Raw genomic sequence first — 21,383 nt, 5'->3', positions numbered from 1 at the left:
TAACTGTGTCGGCTTGAATTTGTCATTACAGGAAACTGTATTGTATTATATTTTCAGCTTTCGATATGTAGGTTTATTTATTTCGAGTTTTAATATCTTAAGATATTTCAATAGTAGTAACAAATAACAGTATCTGTCAGTGTTGCGTGGAACTTCAGTTACGGGCAAAAAATAAAGTCTTTGGCTCCCAGTTAGTGGTGCCATCTGTACTGTATGTAATGAACATAACTTTATAAAGATAGCAACAGATGGCGCTTCAAGAGAAATCTATAAATTTGTTGTATATACCGCCAATTTAATTTACTACTACAATTTTAGATGGCACCACACTGGTTTATTTGTAGGTATGTTCGTCTGGTTGGTCGGAATGTGTCGCTGTCGATACGATTGTTTGTCAGAACACTCACTACTATTTTTGGAAGGAACTTGCACGAGAACCAAAAACCTGGTTGAATCAAACTCGTTTATTTTAACTTATAATTGATACATGTGGTCGACGGGAAAATTGACAGGATATTAGGTCAGGTGGAGGAAGTACGGTAGCGCTGTGGAAGTGGTACTGTTACAAGGGGGTGGAGAAAAGAAAAGGGAGCGAGACGTCGTCGTGATGGTCTTTTATAACCTGGAACTGCATGGTACCGATCCACCGGCGTTGCCAACCTTTGAACTTGTTGTAGCTGAATGCGTGGTGGCCCAAAGGGTCGTGGCGGTCGCCACATATTTGGTAATATAACTAATAATCAAGTTTTTTATATAAAAATATATTTACAATCATAAGAATCAATTAAATGATTTTTAAATAGCAAGACAAATTGGTGAAACTAAGCAGTATTTTTCGGATTACTTCATTAGGACCAAAAATTAACTATTTCTAATGATTATTAATGAATTTACTACATCATTAAATCAGCCAAACATGCTTAACTCTATTTTCTATCAAGCGTATGTTTCGTTTATTCGTATTACTGCAATATATATCTTTAATTGATCATTAAATTTCTATCAAGTGTTTTTTTTTAGAAAAAAGACATAATTATCTTTAAACGTTTATTGTAGAAAAATAAATAACTCTTATATATACACAAAATCAACAGATATATGCTCCAAAGACTGGCCAAACTGGAAATTTAGATGACACGATCAAAAATCAAAACTGAAGCAAACTTAATGATAAAAAAATCAGGTTAATACTTTGAGTATTTGCCACCTTGTTGATTTCTGACATATTGTAATTGTACGTATGATGGTACGTATGATTCCAAAAGGCTCTTCGGCTGTTGTCTGATGAGGACCTCTTGGTTATAACCGCCAGAATATCCGGAGCTTGGCGCAGATTGTACGTACTGAACCGATTTAGGTCTCGAGGATTGTTTTGATGAGTAATATCCACTGGAGAGACCAGAGTTCTTGGTTGAGCCTAATGATGATGAGCCTTGGGTGCTGTAACTAGTTGTGTAGGTCGTCGGATATTTTTGACCAGAAGGGATGGAGCCAGAGGAATAAGCTGAGAGATAGTTGGCATAATCAGCTGTACCTGAAAATAAATAAAAAAACATTAGTATTTATATAACATCATCTTAGACAAAAAGCAAAACACATTAGAACCAAAATAAAACAACTATACTATTTAGTCGGAAGATACACTCAACTTGATCTAAAATGAAAGAGGTTGATTTATAAGACAATCATAAAGCCAATTTGGACCTATGGGGTGCAAATATGGGGTTGCACTAAAAATTCAAATCAACTAGTCATCCAACGCTGTCAAAACTTTTTCGACTGATTACCAAAGACTATCGCTACTTAAGCAAAGAAAAACTGCTGCGTCTCGCTCTGTTTTCTTTTTTCCACCCCCTTGTAACAGTACCACTTCCACAGCGCTACCGTACTTCCTTCACCTTAATCTCATATCCTGTCCATTCTCCCGTCGATCACATGTAGCAATTACAAGTTGAAATAAACAAGTTTGATTCAACCAGTGTTTTTATTTCTCGTGCAAATTCCTTCCAAAAATAGTACTGAGTGTTCGGACAAACAATCGTATCGACATCCATTCATTCCGACCGACCGACCTGACGAACATTCCTACGGGCTAACCTAATGATTTTTTTTTGGCTCTGTTATTAGAAACTCAAAAGAGGTTGATTGAGATTTGACGTATTATATATTTAAATCGCCATACTATGATCAAATTTCGATCGCGTAATACTACGCAGACCACTCTACAAAGATTATATTTCAAAGCTTCCCATATTATGCTCAAAGATACTTTAAAACACTGAAACAGGATGTTCTAGTTCTTACGTTATATTCACCAGACCTTGTTCCACCTAAGATCAAGCTAAAGGTTGATTCGAAGACTTTTCGAATTTTAAATTTCTATATTGTTAAATTTGAAATATATATGCTAGCTACTAATGGCAGCTAACATTGCTTCTAAATAAGCCTTCAGAGTTTGTAAGAGCTGTTTCAACTGGTCAAAATTATTCATGATAAAAAATCTCATTAAATATACAGGGGATAAACAAAATTATATGAACATCATGCACATCTTGTTGCACGTTGATGGTATATGGAGAACCTCAAAAGAACCCTACGATCTTAACGGTCCATGCACAAAGCCAAACGGATTCAGTCTTAATTAAAGGATCATCAAAAATCTTCCTTGGTCAACATAGTCGCCTGACCCCGCCATAAAAGTAGTTTTTCAACAATCAAGATCTCCTCCTCATGTTATTAGTTTAAACAGGATGAAATGACGAACTAATTCGAACGTTCCTTTAATAGTTATCAGTACTGACAACAAAAACCGCTCAAAATTAATTATCCTCAAATTACCTTTTGAATTTTCAGTGCCCAGTGATGAGGAGGCGGGTGTTTGTTGGACATAGTAGTACTGAGGTGATTGGGAGTACTGTTGTTGGGCTTCAGGCTGGCTCACTGCGTTGTCCGCCACGTATTGCACGTTGGAGTACTGCTCGTACTGTTGAGTAGGTTGCTCGTATTCTACCTGTTTCTCCGCCCCCTGAGCGAGGGCATATTGTTGAGTTAGATACTGCTGGGTGTCGTAGTACTGCTGAGCGTAATCTGACGTAGATGGAGTGGAGTATGCGTTGGAGTACTGTTGAGCGTACTCTCCTTGTAGTAGCGCTGATGGTTGTTGATACTGTGCCTTACTACCTGACGATTTTACCGCGTAATTAGTTTGGTAGTACTGTGGTCTGGATGTCTCGGCAGCATACGAGGCGGCTGTACGAGTTGGGACAAAACCAAACTTGGTAGGAGACTGAACACCTGACGTTGAGTCCTGAAAAATCATTCCAAATCAATGTAACCGACACAAAATCATTACCGAGTACACCTACCTGAACCAGCGATCTACCAACACCTTTCTCGCTGGTACTATAGTCTCTCTCGATGTCCTCCAAGCTGATTTTTTCGGATCCCCTTTTACCCGCGTTCACGGCTACAAGTAAACAGCACGAAAGGACCACGAACTTTATCTGTAAACGAGAGGAAAAGCGGATTAGTCAGAATCGAGGGCGCCGTTTAAAACAGGCGATGCATAATTGTCCTTAAGAGAAATAACGCGTACCACGCCATTATTAGAGTTCGTGAAGCATGAAACACGAACTTGTACGATTTAAATAAGGACAAATTCAAGTAGTGGTTACCCGGTCTAGATACGACAATGAAAAATAAATAAAAGTACGACATAATTTATGTTAGGTATGCGAGAAAATATTTTTTGTTACGTTTAAGTACAAGGCATCATCAATTGTATTCAAGTTAACTTTCATTCAACATAACAGGTCAATTGAGAAGACCCCGGCCTACCATAGTAAAACATATTTTTTTGGCAAAATTAGGTTTTTTTATTCAACATAATTTCCTTCAAAGGTGATAACTGATTATAGCGACCCTCAAACTTCTTTCGATACCATTTTTGTAGTACGATTTATCCTTTGCTTCAAAATAGCCCAGAGTTTCGAAGATCACCTCTTCATTCGACGAAAATTTCTTCCCAGCAAGCATTATTTGGAATTCTGAGAACAGGAAATAATCGCTGGGGCTAGATCTGGAGAATACGATGGATGGGGAAGCAATTCGAAGCCCAATTCGTGGATCAATTCCCAATTCGTGGATTTTTGCCATTGTTTTCGCTGATTTGTGACACGCTGCATTGTCTTGGTAAAGCAGCACATTCTTTTTCTTCAAATGCGGCCGTTTTTCGGCGATTTCGTCCTTCAAACGGTCCAATAACGCTATGTAATAGTCGCTGTTGATGGTCCATCCTTTTTCAAGGTAGTTCAATGAAAATTATTCCATGCCCATCCCAAAATACAGACGCCATAACCTTGCCAGCCGACTGTTGCGTTTTCCCACGTTATGGAGCGGGTTCATCGTGTGCGGTCCACTCGGATGCCTGTCGATTGGACTTCGGAGTGAAATGATGGAACCATGTTTCGTCCATTGTCACATATCGACGCAAAAGCTCGTTTTATTACGGTTGATCATCTTCAAACACTGCTCGGAATCATCAACTCGTCGTTGTTTTTGGCCAAAATGAGCTCGAGCGGCACCAACTTTGCACAGAGCTTTCCCATACCCAAATATTCGTGAATCATATGATGTACACGTTCAGTTGATATCTTTAAAATGTCTGCTATTTCATTCAATTTCAATTTACGCTCATTCAAAATCATTTTGTGGATTTTTTAAATGTTGTCGGTAACAACCTCTTTTGGGTGTCCACTGCGTTCACCGTCTTCGGTGCTCATATCACCACGTCTAAATTTAGCATACCAATCCTTGATGGTTGATTTTTCTGGGGCAGTGTCCGGAAAATCGGCATCAAGCCAAATTTTGGCTTCAACTGTGTTTTTTTCCTTCCAAAAAGCAATATTTTATCAACACGCGAAATTCCTTTTTATTCATTTTTCACAATAACAAAAGTTGCTCCATTCAAAATGCTATAATTCACAAAATAATGATCCGACAGCTGTCAAATTTATACAAGCATCTTTTGAGGCTTAGGGCTAACTAAAAAACACATGGATTTAATTCTAGTAGGGCCATCTATGTGTCAGTCCGTGGACTTTTCAATTGACCTGTTATTAAGCACAAATGCTCAAGTAATAATGACTCTTGCGAGAAATGCTTGGACTATATGGTGATTTCAGGTTGTATTCTTTTTTTAAATATTGCTTCTGCAAGTTTGTCACCTTATCACGCAATGCATCTTTTAAGTTTCTCCCACAATTCAACTATGACATTTTTCTGATTTTGAATTTAAAAAATCGTTTTCAAAAACAGATTTAGAAGCCTGAAATAAACCTTGGTTGAAATATATTGTATCTAACATTTGTACAAAACATAAAATGTCCGTTTTCGTTCCAGTTATTTCTGTCACTGCTCAGTCTAGAATGACAGATATAATTGAAGAGGTCTATGAAGGTAAAAGATATATTCAGCTTTATTCTTAGATGTAGCACAAGCCTTCTAAGGTATGGCATGACGGCTTGGTTTATAACCTACAAAAAATATTACCGAAACAGCACACCAAACTATTAAACTTTTACATTACAGTCAGAATATTTAGAGCCAAAAATAAAAGAAATTATGAATTATTAACAGAAAATTTGTAGACATTTTAAAGCATTGATATTTAATATATATGTTTGTGTTATATAATGTTTAATGATTAATGTAATAATGTTTGTATCAATGATCTTGTATATTTACTTTGTATACCTAGGTTTTGAAAAACCTGTAGCAAATGAATTATTTTAATATGCATTTCTAAATTTAAAAAATTGTGCTCAAATGCTTAATATGCATGCTAATATGAACATGTGCTCCTTCATTCATTATTCCATACTTTTGTTTATAATATAAAAGTAAAGAAAAGTCATGTATACTTCTTTTTCTATATATTAAAGTCTCCTTTTACCAACTAGGGATTACTATCTGGACTGGACCTACAGTTTAACGTAAGCTCCGAACCACGGTTCCGGCATTAAGCCTACCGATTGGCGAGTGACCAACTTTAGAAATTATCCCAGAAGACATCCGGTCTTACCCAGCCTGGTTACTGGCGTGACTGGGATCATTTTCCTTGTCGGATTTTGCACTCTTGCCTAGGACAACCACAAATATTAAACAATCACAACAATAAATTTAAAACAGTAGGTGGGCCGTCCTGTCGCTTTTACCACTGCACTAACCAAGCCGGCTATACTTATATTTGATGCTCTGAAGTTGTTACAGTTCTAAAAATAATATTTCGTGTGGTACTTTGTTATAATGTTCTGTGATGTAATAATTTAAACGTATTAATACCCTGCTGATTAAGAAAACTTAATTGAAATTAGTTCTAACTAAATGCCATTTAAAAAATGTTAAATACCTTTCTGATGTTACATTGAAAATACTGTGAAAACTAGTATTAGTAACATATCTTTTTTTAATTATTCCTTTATTTCGATTTCGACTTTCGACCACAGGACCATCACTAGTTTCTATTATAATTCGAGTGATTATTACCACTTATTTAAACAAAATACAATTGAAAACGCACAAATTACTTTTTCATGTACCTAGTACTACAAATATAACTTTCCTTTTTTTAATTTTGTATAGACACCGGTACATGGATCTTGTCTGTATGACATACAGTTAAGTAAACAGTCGAACCAATGCGAATTATTTTTTTAAGTAAGTGAAAGTAAAAATTACAACCATCCTGCTCTTTTTTTTGGAGAAACTAAAGCACGTAATAATGTACGCCCATGTAGTTTAAACAAAGCCTTTTATATAGGTGTGGTTGTGTGTGTTTTTGTTTCTGCAACATCCAGTTACATCTGCGTCTAGTTCCGCGGATGCAGTTTCTCTTATTCGGCGAACAAGAACGTGCCAAGAGAGGTTTAATAGGTTATAATACCTTTTCGGGGCGTTTTTTTTATATTTTAACTTGGAATGGGTGGGCAAAATTGCGAAATGATGCATATTGAGCGTATTTCTTGTATATTTTTAGTCATTCCTTAATTACTAGATACAAAATACAGCATTGGTGAAATAAATACGTGGCATGGTAATTAATTTCAAAGGATTTACCGCATATAACCTGAAAGTGATCGGATTTCATTTGAAGAAGAGATAATGCCGTTGCTGCTGATAGATAAATTAGCATAAATCCATGAACTATCATCGTACAAACTTAGGTGGCAAAATACACGAAAATGTGATAACATCCCTCGCCCATAAGCACCAGATGTTGTCCCTTTTAACTAATATTTATTTCGATTATTGTCTTATAATCTGGCTTAAAATTCCTCAAAATCAATTGAATGTTCCGATAGATTTTTTTTAATATAACATTTTTTGTTAATATAGTATTACATATAAATCAATTATAATTTCTTTTCATCTGTGACTGGATCGACGCACAAGCAGGACAAATAAATCAGTATGTCCTTCCTAAATTAACATGAAATAAGACTAATCTAATCAGATGTTAATATTAACTAGTTGTCTATTGTCCACCAGTTGTATTGGTTCCACGATGGTCTGGTTTATTTGGTAATCTTTTATGTTTTATGGCGATATCTTATCGTACAGTTCTGTTTTGGCTAGCATTGGCTTACTAAGCGGTATGATAAGTTAGTGCAATCCCATATTTGTACCCCGTAACCGCAAATAAACTATGCAAATAATAAGTATATGGCAACTAATTCTGAGTATAGTATGCTCAGCTCACAGGTCACACATTTTTCATCTAATAATGTATTGATTAAACACCTATATTCAAGAAATTGGAGAGCAATCAAGAAGACTAAAAGGCATATAACATCTATACCACCTACAAGAAGTAACGACCATAGACCACAGACAATAAACAACAAGCAAAGCTCTTTGCTGAACATCTAGCTAAAGTTTATACTCTATACTCTCCCATACCTAGTGCTGTTAATTTAAATATACACTCATCGGTAACCCCAAGAGAACTAACCAATGAGATAATAATAAACCTGAACCCAAAAAGTTACCTAGATTGGATTTAGTCACCGGTGAAATCCAAAAACAACTGTCTAGACTGTGTCAAAGCCACAGTCTAGACGGTTAAGCTTACTAATATTTTTAACGCAGCTTTTAGATTGAAATATGTGCCTGCATACTGGAAAAGTTGGAAATTAATTATACCAAAGCCCGATAAACAACCTAATGATGTCAAATCATATAAACATATTTCTCTACTTACAATTCTAACGATAGTTTTCGAGAAAATATTACTCAACAGATTAAGTCCAGTAATCAAGCAAAGCAACGTAATTCTGGACTATCAGTTCGGATTCCGGCAAAAATATTCAACGATCAATCAGGTCCATAAAATAACGGAAATAACGGATCATTGAGCGTTCTTTGGAAGGAAAACAAATATGCTCTGTGGTTTTTTTAGACGTAGTAAAAGCCTTCGATAAAGTTTTGTATCAGGGCTTGAAATCTAATCTAAACAAAATGCTGCCAAAACAGTATGTAGATATATTAACATCATATATCTTCAATAGATTGTTCAGAAATTAACAAGAAAAATAATCTGAACTAAAACAGAAACAATCAGGAATGTCTCAGTGCAGAGTCCTGGGACCTATCTTCGTGCTATTTTGTTGACGTATCAAAACTCGAGATGGCTACATTTACAGATGATATAGCACTATTAACAATGGCAAGAAGCATCCATAGAGATACTACAGGCAGCTAGCCATAAACAACAGTATAGACTGCAGTATAAAATTAAATACGATAAAGTCTGTTCCTATTAATTCAACCAATGAACCAAGGCTGAACAATCCACCAGCCTGGAAATTAAATGGTGCTATAGTATCACATATAAATAGTGCTAAATATATAGGCATAAATGTTAAATTAAAATGGTAGAAGCATATCTATAGTGTGTAATTGTTAACAATAAATTAATGGTTGATCTACGACAATAATTTTAATAATAAAAAAGTACATTATAAAAAAACATTATAACAAGACGAAGAAATAATTTAACTACAATATGTTATGTAATTAATTAAATAAAGCCAAATTTTCGAATTGGCAAAAAAAAATAACCGGTTATATAATATATGTTGTATTTTCGTGATCTTAAAAAAGCTGCTTCATATAACACCTACGATATTATCTTTTGGGGACATACGACGGTTTATTCTCTTTCACCAAGAAAGAAGGACAACATCTTCTTGTGCTGAGTCAGTTTTTAGTTATTTCTGCAAGGTACCGTTTAACGTTTTTAATCGAAGTTTCGCGTATTTCTTCGATGTGAAATAGAAAACGAATAAACATATATATGAATGTCTCCTGCATTGGTATATATTAATATTTTAGATTACCTATTTTTACATGAGCGTAATTTTCTCTTTTTTTTTCGCTTCATATAACATGTAACTTTCTAATGGGTCATTAAGTGGGTACAGTGGATAACAAAATACCTTTATTGCAATAACAAGTTGATGAACTGGATATAATATATTTTATGACAATTTTTAAGAATGTAGAATTATTTAATTTTGATATATTGCTGGATATTATGATACAATATTTTTAAATAACAGAAAACTCATTTTCATTAAATTTTAATATTAAATTATATCATTAAATTATCATATTTTTAAATACACTTTGTATAGTCTACATATTTAATTATATATCTCTTTTAGTCTCTAAATTCAATGTAAATATAATTACCATAGGAGGATACACACACACACACACGCATATATATATATATATATATATATACATAATATATAATAATATGTATATATATATATATATATATATATATATATATACATAATATATAATAATATGTATATATATATATATATATATATATATTCAGCAATTTTTTAACGAAAAAAACTTTTTTTTTAGTAACAGTTATTATGATAAATTTGTTCTGGAAAAAAGCATGGGAAAACGTAAAAAGCTTTCAAATCTTTCAAAGGGCACGAAAGATGATAAAGACATCAGTTTTTATTTTCATGCAGTTGGTTTTATAATACCGATAAAATGATAATTTAGTTGATATGGTTGTTACTGAATTTGAACTGTTATGTATTTGAAGTAACTGTTATTTTTAATAATTAATTTTTATTTAAATTAAAATTATAATACATTGCACGTTATAAAAAACAAATAAGTTGGTAAACAACTTAATAAAGCAAATATATCAACAGTTTTAAGTATAGCTCCACAAATGTATGTCGAAATCATTCAACAAACTAAATAAATTAAGTAATAAAGTCAATAATATGTTCTGTTTATTGAGAAGCATATATATTATTTTAAAATAATAAATAATAATAACAATAGTTGTTATAATTTATAATAGTATATATAAAATAGATGTAAATGTCTAAATATAACCGTTCTCGAAGAATTAATATCAACAAAAAGTGTTATTTTGGATAATTCATTTTTATTTTAATCAAAGTTTTAATACATAGCACATTTCAGTTAAAAATAAGTTCGAAAAAAAACACAAAAATCAACAAATTTAAATTCAACGAACTAAGAAAATCATGTAATAAAATCGACATGTAAATTATCAAATTTAACTTAAGAGAAAAAAATATTCTATAAAATTATTTCTGCATTTTTTTACTACAAAATAAATAATAATAACGGTCTTTTTAAAATGAATAAAATCGATTTTTTTTTAGAATGAATGAATATCTAAATATTTCTGTTGATCAAAATTTATGAACGAAAATATAATAAAGTTAAGTTCTAAAATGGAATCTCGTAAATCGCACTACCACAAATTATTATAAAACAACGCTTAATAACTTAATAACGCGATTTTAACCGAATAATTCTAATTACTTATCAACCACAAATAATGCAGACTTACCATGTTCATCCTCGATAAAAAAAACTCGGGCGAAACTAACAGGAAGACTGCAATAATTCGATTGGCAGACAGTGCGACCACTACGCCAAATTTAAAACCTTTCACAAGGTGAAGGCTGCGAGATGGGACGTAGCCGCCAGCAGCCCTACCTGCGACCCAAAAGAAGAAGAGCCGCCGACAATCAAGAGACAGGATGATGTCACAGCACACTTACTTTCTGGGTGGACAAAAACGTCGATGGAAATAGGATACTTTCGATAATTTTTGATTATATTTATAATTAGCATCAGAAATTTATTATTATTATTATTATTATGCAGTTACATTTATTGGTTGTAAATTTAATATTATGAGGTTCTACGCTATCAATTTTGACAGATTCAACGTTTATTTGTCTTTAGTAATGAAATTACCATAATTACAATTACTACTGTTTTCTAATATTGTTTTGATACATAGATTTGCATTTTCGACATAAATATGCTTGGTTAAATATTTGCTAATTAAAGAAAATTATATGTAGTATTAAGGCCACGAAAAATTGACTAAAATATAAAAAATTGGCTTGTACTGAAAAGTAATAGATATCTATAGCACCTTCACAAGCATATTTTCTGCATTTTGCAAGATTTTTTCAACATTCCGCGCTCATTCGCCATATGTAGCTCCCTTGGACTTCAGTTTTTCCGGTATGTTTAAAATTATTTCGTTGAAAATGTAAGTATTTTTCAAGTTCTCTAGAAAACCAGATTCAGAAACGTCTGTCTATATTTTGTAAAAGTAACAAGGAGCAATATGTAAACCAACTAGACATTTTGCCAACATTCACCGCCTTTAGCCTATTTCGACTTCGTTTTTTGCTATCTCTATAATATATGCTAGAGATATTTTACATGCCTTCCACAAAATTACTATAGTCATGTGATCCGTTAACAAGAAGATCTACGAAGATGTATATTGAAGTTGTGGGAAATTTAACGTAATTTCTGTTTAAGAAGCCTCAGTTTTATTTCCGAAAACTTCTAGAACTACTTAGTAAAACTACCACTACTGGAACTTGATCAATTGTTTTGATAATTGACATAAATCCGCGTTGACTCACATTTCGGATTTTATAATTTGAAAAAGTACACTGATTACCAGTCGAAATCGAAACCAACGGAGGCCAGGAGATGGAAATTAATAAACATAAACTAGACATAAAGCCGGCCTTAACATTGTAAAAACTTTGACGAGTATTCAAAGACTTCAAAGTCAACGATTATTATCACGTATTTTATATTAAAATTTTTTTTGTGTTAAAAAATTAACTTTGTTTGTCAGCAAAAAATTGTTCTCCGTGCCGGGAATTGAACCCACGATCTCTGGAGCTAAACGTTTTAACCATTACACAATAGAAGCAGTAGTACAGTATTTCTACGAGGTCTTATATGTTAGAGGTAGTGCTTGAAAAGCAAACTGAATGAGTTCAGCGATAACATTATACACAAATATGTTATTTTAGATAAAAATATGTGGAAACCTTGTAGGTGTTTTTGAAATTTGAGCGTTTCCCTCGATTTCTCCCCCTTCCCCCAACAGAACCTGATTTGGTTACAATGGGACCACCTCGGAAGGGCATTCTTTTGAATAAAATTTTTTTTAAAACAATTGACGGAGAAATCGGCGTAATGATATAATGGATGTCACAATGTAAGAGAATTATAACTGATACAAAAAGAACTGATATCAAATCCAATTACAGCACTAAAAAATACATAAGATTTGGTTAAAATAGTTTAAGACATTTTTTGTTATTCTGCGTATTGTAACAAACAAATCTCCTGGCTAATAATTAAGTTAATAATAATTAATATAAAATAAATATGGTTATGTATATTCGTCCTAAACACTCTCTTAAATTTGCATATTAAAATCGTTCGAATTATTTCACAATTTCACCGAATCGAACTAGTTGTTCGATTTTTTCGATAATTTATTAGAACATGGGCAAGCCGACATAGCGTTTCCATAATTTATCGATATAAATCTCCAACGCTTTCTCTGCATGACTACCATCATCATCTCGACTATGGACACCACAAATATTTCGTACGTTATGTAGTTTACCGCGGTGAATGTACATTGAAAATTAGAATGTCCGTCGTTATTAGTCGGAGAGATATTTATTAATTATACGATGGGCAAGCTCGGTGTATTTATGTGAAGTCGCTTAAAAATGATTACATATGAAAGACGGTCTTTCGCGGTGGCTTTGAATGGTCGCAATTATAGAGCTCGCTTTTGTTACATGGCACACCTAGATCGGGTTTGAAAATCGTCTTTTATTTCAGCTTGAACATGACTAAATTAAATCTTATATAAGTGGTTAAAATTTAGACTAAAATGGTCGTAAATTATAAATATAATCATTAAAAATAATATGTTGTCTGTAGATGTCAAAATTTAAATATCTTGCTTTAGCATAACCTGTTAGTTATCGCGTGTTATTTATTTTTTAGGTTTTTTTCAGGAGTACTTCTAGTTTTAAGCTACCAACATTTCAGCACATTGTTCTAATGCAAGAGAAATTACAAGTTTAAAATAAAGAACATAAATAAATTAATTACTAAGCTTACAATAAATAAGCATTATGTAATAGAACCAATATACAGATTAATTAACAATAATATATTTTAAGCAAAATTGAAATCAAAACACGTAAATAAATACTTTAAGGAGTTGTAAGAGAGAAGGGTATTCAATAACCTAAACAATTGAAGAAGCTCTTGGGTTTCGTCATGTTAGTGTTTGGTCCATTATCAGATCATAGTAGGCAGTGTAAGCAATATTCTTATTGAAATTTTAATTTTTCATTCTCTCAACCCATTCGAATCCGAGCTTCAGAAATATTAAAAGAATTTTGGGGTCGCTCTAAAATTAGTTAAAAATCCAGAAATTGAGCAAGAAAATTATATTCATTGGTTAAAACGAAACTAGTACAGCAATTAAATTAACCTGTTAGTGTAACCTTCCTAATCAGCTGATTATTAAGATTTGTGAACATATATCCAATTTTTAAGAAGAAACTTATAACTTATCATCAAAACAACGAGCTGTGCTCAAAGCCGCCAAAAACACTGAAGTACAGCATAACCTGTCATGCAATACACATCCTATTTGCCATATTTAGCTGCCTTTGACTTCTGATTATTTTTATGTGTTAAAGAAATTATACTGAGTACTGAGAAAGCGAATAAAACTTCATGGAGAGTATATTAATCAACAAAGGAATGAAGAAACTGTAACGCACACAGTCATTCACATTCTTCTTTATCAGGGCTTCAAAAGTTATTGAAGACCTAGTGTCTAATGTATGATCTAAACTTTTTGTTTAAATTCCTCTGTAATTGGCCACGAGGCTTCAGAGAACGTTATTATCCGACCTTTCACCCTAATAATATTGTTACAGCTTTTTTGTCTTAATTCCGTCGGCAACAATTAGGACATACCAGGTATTTTAGTGATTACGCCTACCACGCTATTTTCCCTATGTATAAATATAATTCGAACAATCTGGCAACATTACAGGCTGAATATAGGCCTTAATAATATTTTGGTGACTGCGCCACTTTTGTGGCCACCACTTTTATTTCATAAGGTTTGAAAGATAGCCTCTCAATCTCTAAAAGCTTGTTATCCTGACTATGTAACAATTGTAAAACGTCAGTGTTAATTATTCCGGAAGCCAACAGTTCGAATATTAAGACTACGATAGTCGTAAGTATAGAACTAGTTTAATGAAAACATATTTTAATCATTTGAAAGTTGTTGAGATGAATTAAAATATAATCACGATTTACAGCGACAAAAAAACGGAGGATACAACGCATAAAACTAAAATAATAAACGTTGATGATGATCAAAATTATTTCCTATCTATATTTGACCGAAACGCGTAATTTTTTTTACTCCACGTAATTATCTTTAATGGCCTTTTCATCGGTGGATCAATTATATCACATAACCGACGATTTTTTGAAAGTTACACAATTTTTACCGTCGGTTCACATCGTCCGTTAGACCGACATCCGTCAATTTCCTTTCGCGGAGTGAATCGATAAAATCTCCATTCAACAGGTGCCTTACAGGTTCGCATTTAGTAGGCGTCTTCGTTTAATTACCGTCGTGAGAAGATTGCCGCGTCGCATCTGGAAGATTCGGGTTTATTCAAATTTAATGGATTTTTACATAAGTTCGTGTTTTGTAATTTGTATCAGACATGAATATTTGCTGATTTATGATGATTTTGAGTAAGTTCTCGCTGTTCTTTGTATAAAAAGTAATGCTTTAATTAAAAAAATGACAAAACTGACAGTTTATAATATTGTATATCGCTAACTACCATCTTTTGCTATTTTTCTGGTACTGGACATCGAAAATACAATAGTTCAATGTTGCCAGATCGTATGAATTGTAGGTATTTATACGAAATATGGCGAAAAGTAAATATAGGGGGTTTAATATAACAAAATCATTTATTTTGCTTTAAAAACTATTTTATTTCATCGATATTCAGGCAAGGAATTATTGAAGTAACTGTTCAACTATTGCTAATCCAACGAGAACCTATATCTTGATTCTAGTTAATTGTATAGTGTCCTTTAATTTGTAGCAGACATGAACACTCGCTAATTTATGAGGATTTCGAGAAAAGTTCCCGCTGTTTTTTTTGTGGAAAAATTAATGCTTTTATTAAAAAGTCACAAAAACTGACAGTTTAATCTGTTTTCTATCGCTAACTATCGTCTTTTGCTCTTCTGGTATTTCTAGTACTGGATATCGAAAATACAACAGTTTGATGTTGCCAGATTGTATGAGTTGTATTTATATATAGGAAATATGGTGAAAACTACATGTATAGGGTGCTTTTCACAGCTTGGATTTTTCCTACTTGGAATAGTTTATGGTTAGGGGTTTTTGAGCACCTCCTCTTGTGACAACGCTTCAGCTGCGATGCTTTTGCCTTAATCCCACTTAATTACAGCAACGACAGCAGCAAAAAGAATTACGATTACTATATAGTTGAGCGCCTACCACAAAACAATACTGACAGCTCAAATATATTCTACACTCATCACATCTTTAACCAAAGCCCTATGAGTCGGGTGATGTAACATATATGGTCTATAACACTGCACATTGAATGTGTTGGGTGAAATTAAATATTAAAAACCTCTACCTGGTTTCTCTTCATAAAGAACAGAGACAAAGTAGTTGCAGCTGTACAGATTACAAATTAAATTGGCAACATTCTAATCATGAGACAGTAAGTTACTATAATTGTCTAGTAAGAGTCTTTTTTTTCAATACTCAGCATTAATACCAATTGTATTTATTATTTGAACCTTTTTAATAATTATTTAGTTTCTAACTCAATTTTCTGACACATTAGATGACTTTTCATGAAATATTGTGTAGAATTATAAATAAAAAACTATTGAATCATAACTTGATATCTTTGAAAACAAGAAAATTAATTCACACACCAACAAAATCAAACATAACAAAACACTAAAAGTCTGATTGTTTCTCAACCTTTATTAACATACATTATCATTCAGCATTAAGATAGATCCAGCGGAATCCGTCTTGAACGTTTTATTGTGTTTTGAAGTCTCGATAGAATTTGATCGATCGTTCAAGATGACCGCACAAACAAGCGAGATGTTAGAAAGTTGATATTCAACACGTATAAGACGAAAGGTAACCTGTTTAACTATTTAGCGGCAAAATCGGCAAGGAATTTGCCTCTAAACAATAGCACGAGCCATAAGCTTTCATCTAGTTACCATTCTTGCGAATAGATGACATCTTTAATAATATTTATTCTAAACTGTTTGTTAATATATGCTAATGTATATTTTATAATATAATTATGGTAAAAGATTATGGATTGTTGTATTCATCAATAGAGAGTAAAAAATTCAACAAAAAATGGCCGTGAGACCAATTTGATTTATATAAGTGAAACATATATTTTTATTTAAAAGATGACATTTTTTTGTTGATTACAATTTGTGAAATATCTTCACGTGGTCTTTACTTTTAAGGAGCCAGATTCGATCAACCTCATATTTAACATTGGTGAGGGCTGATGATGCCACCAGCTCGTAAATTACACTACTTTTGAAGGTAGAGTGGTACTTGGTAAACTTTTTGATGCTTGTCTTTACTATAAATTCAATACTTCTGCTTGTTTGCATAATGAGTCAAATAAAATTGCGAAAAAGCAATATATTTACGAAGTACTCTACCAATTTGATGAATAAAATCTAATTTTTGATATAAAGTTGCTAATTTTTAAGTTGTGTTTATCTGAACAAAAGTGTAGATATAAAAATATCAAAACAACATTATGTTCGTCTTACTCCAAATGCCAGATACTCCAATTCATTATATCACTCCAAAACTACTTAACTAATTTGCATTATGGGAATTAATGATTTGCTTGAACCCTTATCACGGCAAGAAGAAGGAAGATTCTTTGGAGTAGATCAGTTCCCATTTTATAATCTTCCACTTTCCAACCTTATCGTACCTATTAATCGCTTATCTTTTATTGTCATTGTTCGTTAATTCGTTGTTTTTTTGTTTTATTCGATTTTTAAGTTTATTGTTATATTTATCTTATAATTTTCTGTTAAAATTTTCATCAATGATATTCTAGCGTTATAAAGCAATATATTTAAAGCAATATTTAATATCAAAATATTCAAGTTCAGTCGTGAAATACAAGCCACTACATCACTTAAGAAACTACAGTATAACATGTAAGGATAGTAAGTGTGCCATGAGATAATATGGAACTGATTACTTATACCAAAACCTTCAAATGTCTACTATGACTCAGGAAATCAAGAGAATCACAAGAGGACATGAGGACAGACTGTATTCTCATATTAATATCGGTGTATTGCGACTCTTGGACAACAGGACACATACTCAAAACAATCAAACCATTTGATCTTGTCTGGTGTAGTTTGGTGATGTGCATTTAATAGAAAAAAACATATATATAAACATACATAATTCATACAACGTGGGGCAACAGCCCCGATACCATTTTGATTGCCTATAGCTGTGCTCAAAGAAAAGATAAGTAAGTTTGTTTTTTATAAAAAGTTTACTTGGTCTTTACATTTTTCTTTCGTTATGATTGAAAAATTATATCGGTTATATAGTGACCGCGATTCACTATACAACTTTAATTCAATTACGTGACGAATATTGTCCTTAAGATGTTGAATCGTTTGGGGCTTATTCACATAAACTTTTGATTTTAAAAAATTAAATAATTGAATTGTTGAACGAGCTGTGTGTGCTCTGGCCCAATTGCTGAAAACCCATGTCCTCTAGTCCTTGCTCTACCATTTAGGCACGAGAAAATTTCGAATCATGTCTTGGTACTGTTCAGCAGTAATAGTAACTGGAACACCTTGGTCATTTTCAAAAAAAAAATTGGGACCAATGACGTTTCCAGTATGGACACCACACCATACGTTGTTTTTACTGGATGCAATGATATTTCATGAATTAATTGAGGATTCTGTGTTCCCCAAAACCGACTGTTCTGTTTATTGACGTGGACGCTGAGAAGAAAATGGGCTTAATTGCTCGATATCAATTTAGACGAAAAATATCTTATCTCCATTTTACCAGACAGCCTTAGGATTGCATTACTGTACTCAATTCGTTGATCAATATCTTTCGGTATCAATTTTTGGACTAATTGAATTTTGTACGGGAACATTTTCAAATCAGTTTTCAAAATTTGCCTTAACCTGCCTGCAGAAATGTGTAACTGGGAAGCATGTCTCCCAATTGATGTTTCTGGAGATACTGCAACACAATCGTGCATCAGAGTCACATTTTGAACGTTACGAGACGTCAGTTGTCTTCTGTCGTACCGTATTGTCGAAAATTCGCATGTAAACGATAAATTATTGTTTTGTTTTGTTGTGAATCATTCATAAATAGAAGTAGTAATAAATCAATTTATAACGAAGATTCCTTAAAGCATATCTAAAAATATTTGAAGAATCTGACAAATTGTAAAAAAATAAGTAGACTCTCTCGATTTCACACCAAGCGACATCGGAGAAATAATCAACAGGAAGCATTGTTCATCCAAAAACTACCAAAACATAAAACATTGTTCGAACGAAAACGTTATATTAAACTTAATCTGATCGACGTAACATCCCTATTGTACTCCCACACAATGATTCGATCTATTAAAATGATCGAGAATAATAAGAAAAGATAGAAGAGAGAATAATCCGACGGCAAATTAATTGTGGTCATTCTTCTATCATCTTGGATGAGAAGAGAGCACGTAGTTTATTAAGATTATTTATTATGATTGTTATACCAACTCTGGGTTCTTATTCCTTTCTTTTTTTTTCTATTAAGTAGTTTCTAAAGAAAAGGTTTTTATTATTACAGGCGCTGGAATTTTAACATAGAAAGATGTAGTCTTGTTTAGTCAGTTAACCAAAAGATATTATCCAATCCAATCTAATAATAATAAATAATATTAATATATTTAACAAACATGAAAAATATTTCACTAACCCAATAATATAATTTTAAAAGCGGAATATACTGATTTTTTCATAAGTCCCTTTCGTTGAATTCATATATACATTTAATATGAAAATATATGCCAAATAACCCTTTGAAGTCCACGTTCACCAAAATAAACAACGCTTAATTGTTATTTTTCTTATTTCAACGTCCTTTTGGGGATCCTCCAGACCATTTAGTAAATTTTAAAATACGCTATAATTAAAATTTTAAGATAATATTGGAAATTAATTAATAGAGAAATTAAGACATAGTGTCAATTAAAATAGGTTGCTGGAATATAGCAGAATACTATAAATATATCTTTTATGATTCTAGCTTGCAATATTACTACATATACTCGTACTAGTTTTTAGTCTTTTTATTGTCGTACTGTCTGGTTTCAATAGCATGAAGTCCCATTGGAAAAGAATTCATTGCATTTGAAACTTCACATCCTGCGAAAATATTCTTTTGTTCTGGTTTTGAATTTAAACAAGTCATTTGTATCTTACATAGTATATAACTGAGATCGTAGCAACAATTATTCTTAAAATTAGGCACCAAAATAGAAGAAAAAACAAATATAACTTAAAATGCCCTACAATATTCTAGATTGAAGGAAAAGAAACCTGTCGGTTGTTCTTGCTATTATACCTCAGGCCCTCTAGTGACTCAAATGTATAGTGAGAATATATAGTCTTTTCAAAGTTACTTTGTATATAGGTCATCTAGTAATGAGTTTTAGTTCAGTTTGGCTTTGACATACAATAAAATTCTTATCTAAATAAAATAATTGAACAAAAATTAATTAATTAATTATACAGCCATAATAGGTTAGAGTTATAACCTCTTATCACTATTTCCTTCAAGAATTTTGCATACGTCTGACAACCGGACGACTTAGACAGGCTCATTCGTTTACACGTTCGAACTAATCAGACAGCATCGTGTCTCTTTTTAACTAGAATAAAATGAGAAGGAAAATATTATCTGATTCTGAAAGGAATTTACAAATTGCGTCAGGGAATACATTAAACATCTTGATGACGTATGTACAAATAAATTTTGAATGGACTATAATTACTTCTGCGGTGGTTTAATTTTTTTTATCAAAATTTTTTTATTTCAAATCGTTTCAACATCGAAGAGTTTTCCCGTGCCATATTGCCAAAAAAAATTAGAAAAAAAATGTAAAAATTATGGGAAATAGTTTAATTAATATCAATTACAATTAAAACTATTACCAATTATCGAAATAATTTGTGACGCTTTCTTTTATTATCTCTATAACGATCCTTACAAACGATACGTTATATATTATATTTACAATATTTATATTATTCTAGGCGTGGCAGAATTTTCACTATCAGAATTAATGAAAGTGAAAATAAAGCTCGATCAGTATTTCCTGTTGGCTGAACTAGTTTCAGTCTCACAATCAGTGGATGGTATTAAAGAAAAACCCGTTGATTTACAACATCCGTGTTATATAACAGAAAGAAATGTCTGATTTGTTCGGTTGTTGATAAGCTTGGGATAATCAGGTATTAAGAGAATAAGATTAAGGATTTACCATTAATATTTTTACGATATTTTTATTGTTCGAATTATAAAGGTATAATGTTTTTTATTAATCTCCTGGAACGTCAACAATCTGCCCGTAGGCAATAAGTATTATTTTATCATTTCACTTATATAATATAACTATCCTGACATGTAGTAGATCACTTTAGTAAGTGATCTACTGTACAACTTATAATTTAAATCTTCTTCATAATTCTAGATACTATTTTAACTTATTTTAAAGTATATTCTAACTTCTTCTAAAAACTATTCTAGCTTATTATAG

At 32.3% G+C, this 21,383-nt stretch overlaps 1 protein-coding gene across 1 annotated transcript; it reads right to left on the bottom strand.

Moving 5' to 3' along the window:
- Positions 1-1,033: 1,033 nt before the first annotated feature.
- LOC143205105 (uncharacterized) lies at positions 1,034-11,056 on the bottom strand. The gene is made up of 4 exons (XM_076418185.1): positions 10,925-11,056; positions 3,366-3,503; positions 2,839-3,307; positions 1,034-1,534 (listed from the first exon to the last, which is right to left on the bottom strand). The coding sequence occupies exons 1-4, from the start codon at positions 10,931-10,933 to the stop codon at positions 1,185-1,187; spliced, it is 966 nt and encodes a 321-aa protein (XP_076274300.1). The 5' UTR covers positions 10,934-11,056; the 3' UTR covers positions 1,034-1,184.
- Positions 11,057-21,383: the final 10,327 nt, after the last annotated feature.

Source organism: Rhynchophorus ferrugineus, unplaced genomic scaffold (genome assembly GCF_030347505.1).
Source record: "Rhynchophorus ferrugineus isolate W39M unplaced genomic scaffold, kcgeb_rfMv2 rfM11, whole genome shotgun sequence".
NCBI lineage: Eukaryota > Metazoa > Arthropoda > Insecta > Coleoptera > Curculionidae > Rhynchophorus > Rhynchophorus ferrugineus.
This window is presented reverse-complemented; position numbering and strand designations above follow the sequence as displayed.

Coding starts and splice junctions, on each gene's coding strand:
- LOC143205105 (XM_076418185.1), bottom strand. Junction 3,308..3,365: donor TTGGTAGATCGCTGGTTCAG/GTAGGTGTACTC, acceptor ATGATTTTTCAG/GACTCAACGTCAGGTGTTCA. Junction 1,535..2,838: donor GGGCACTGAAAATTCAAAAG/GTAATTTGAGGA, acceptor ATTTATTTTCAG/GTACAGCTGATTATGCCAAC.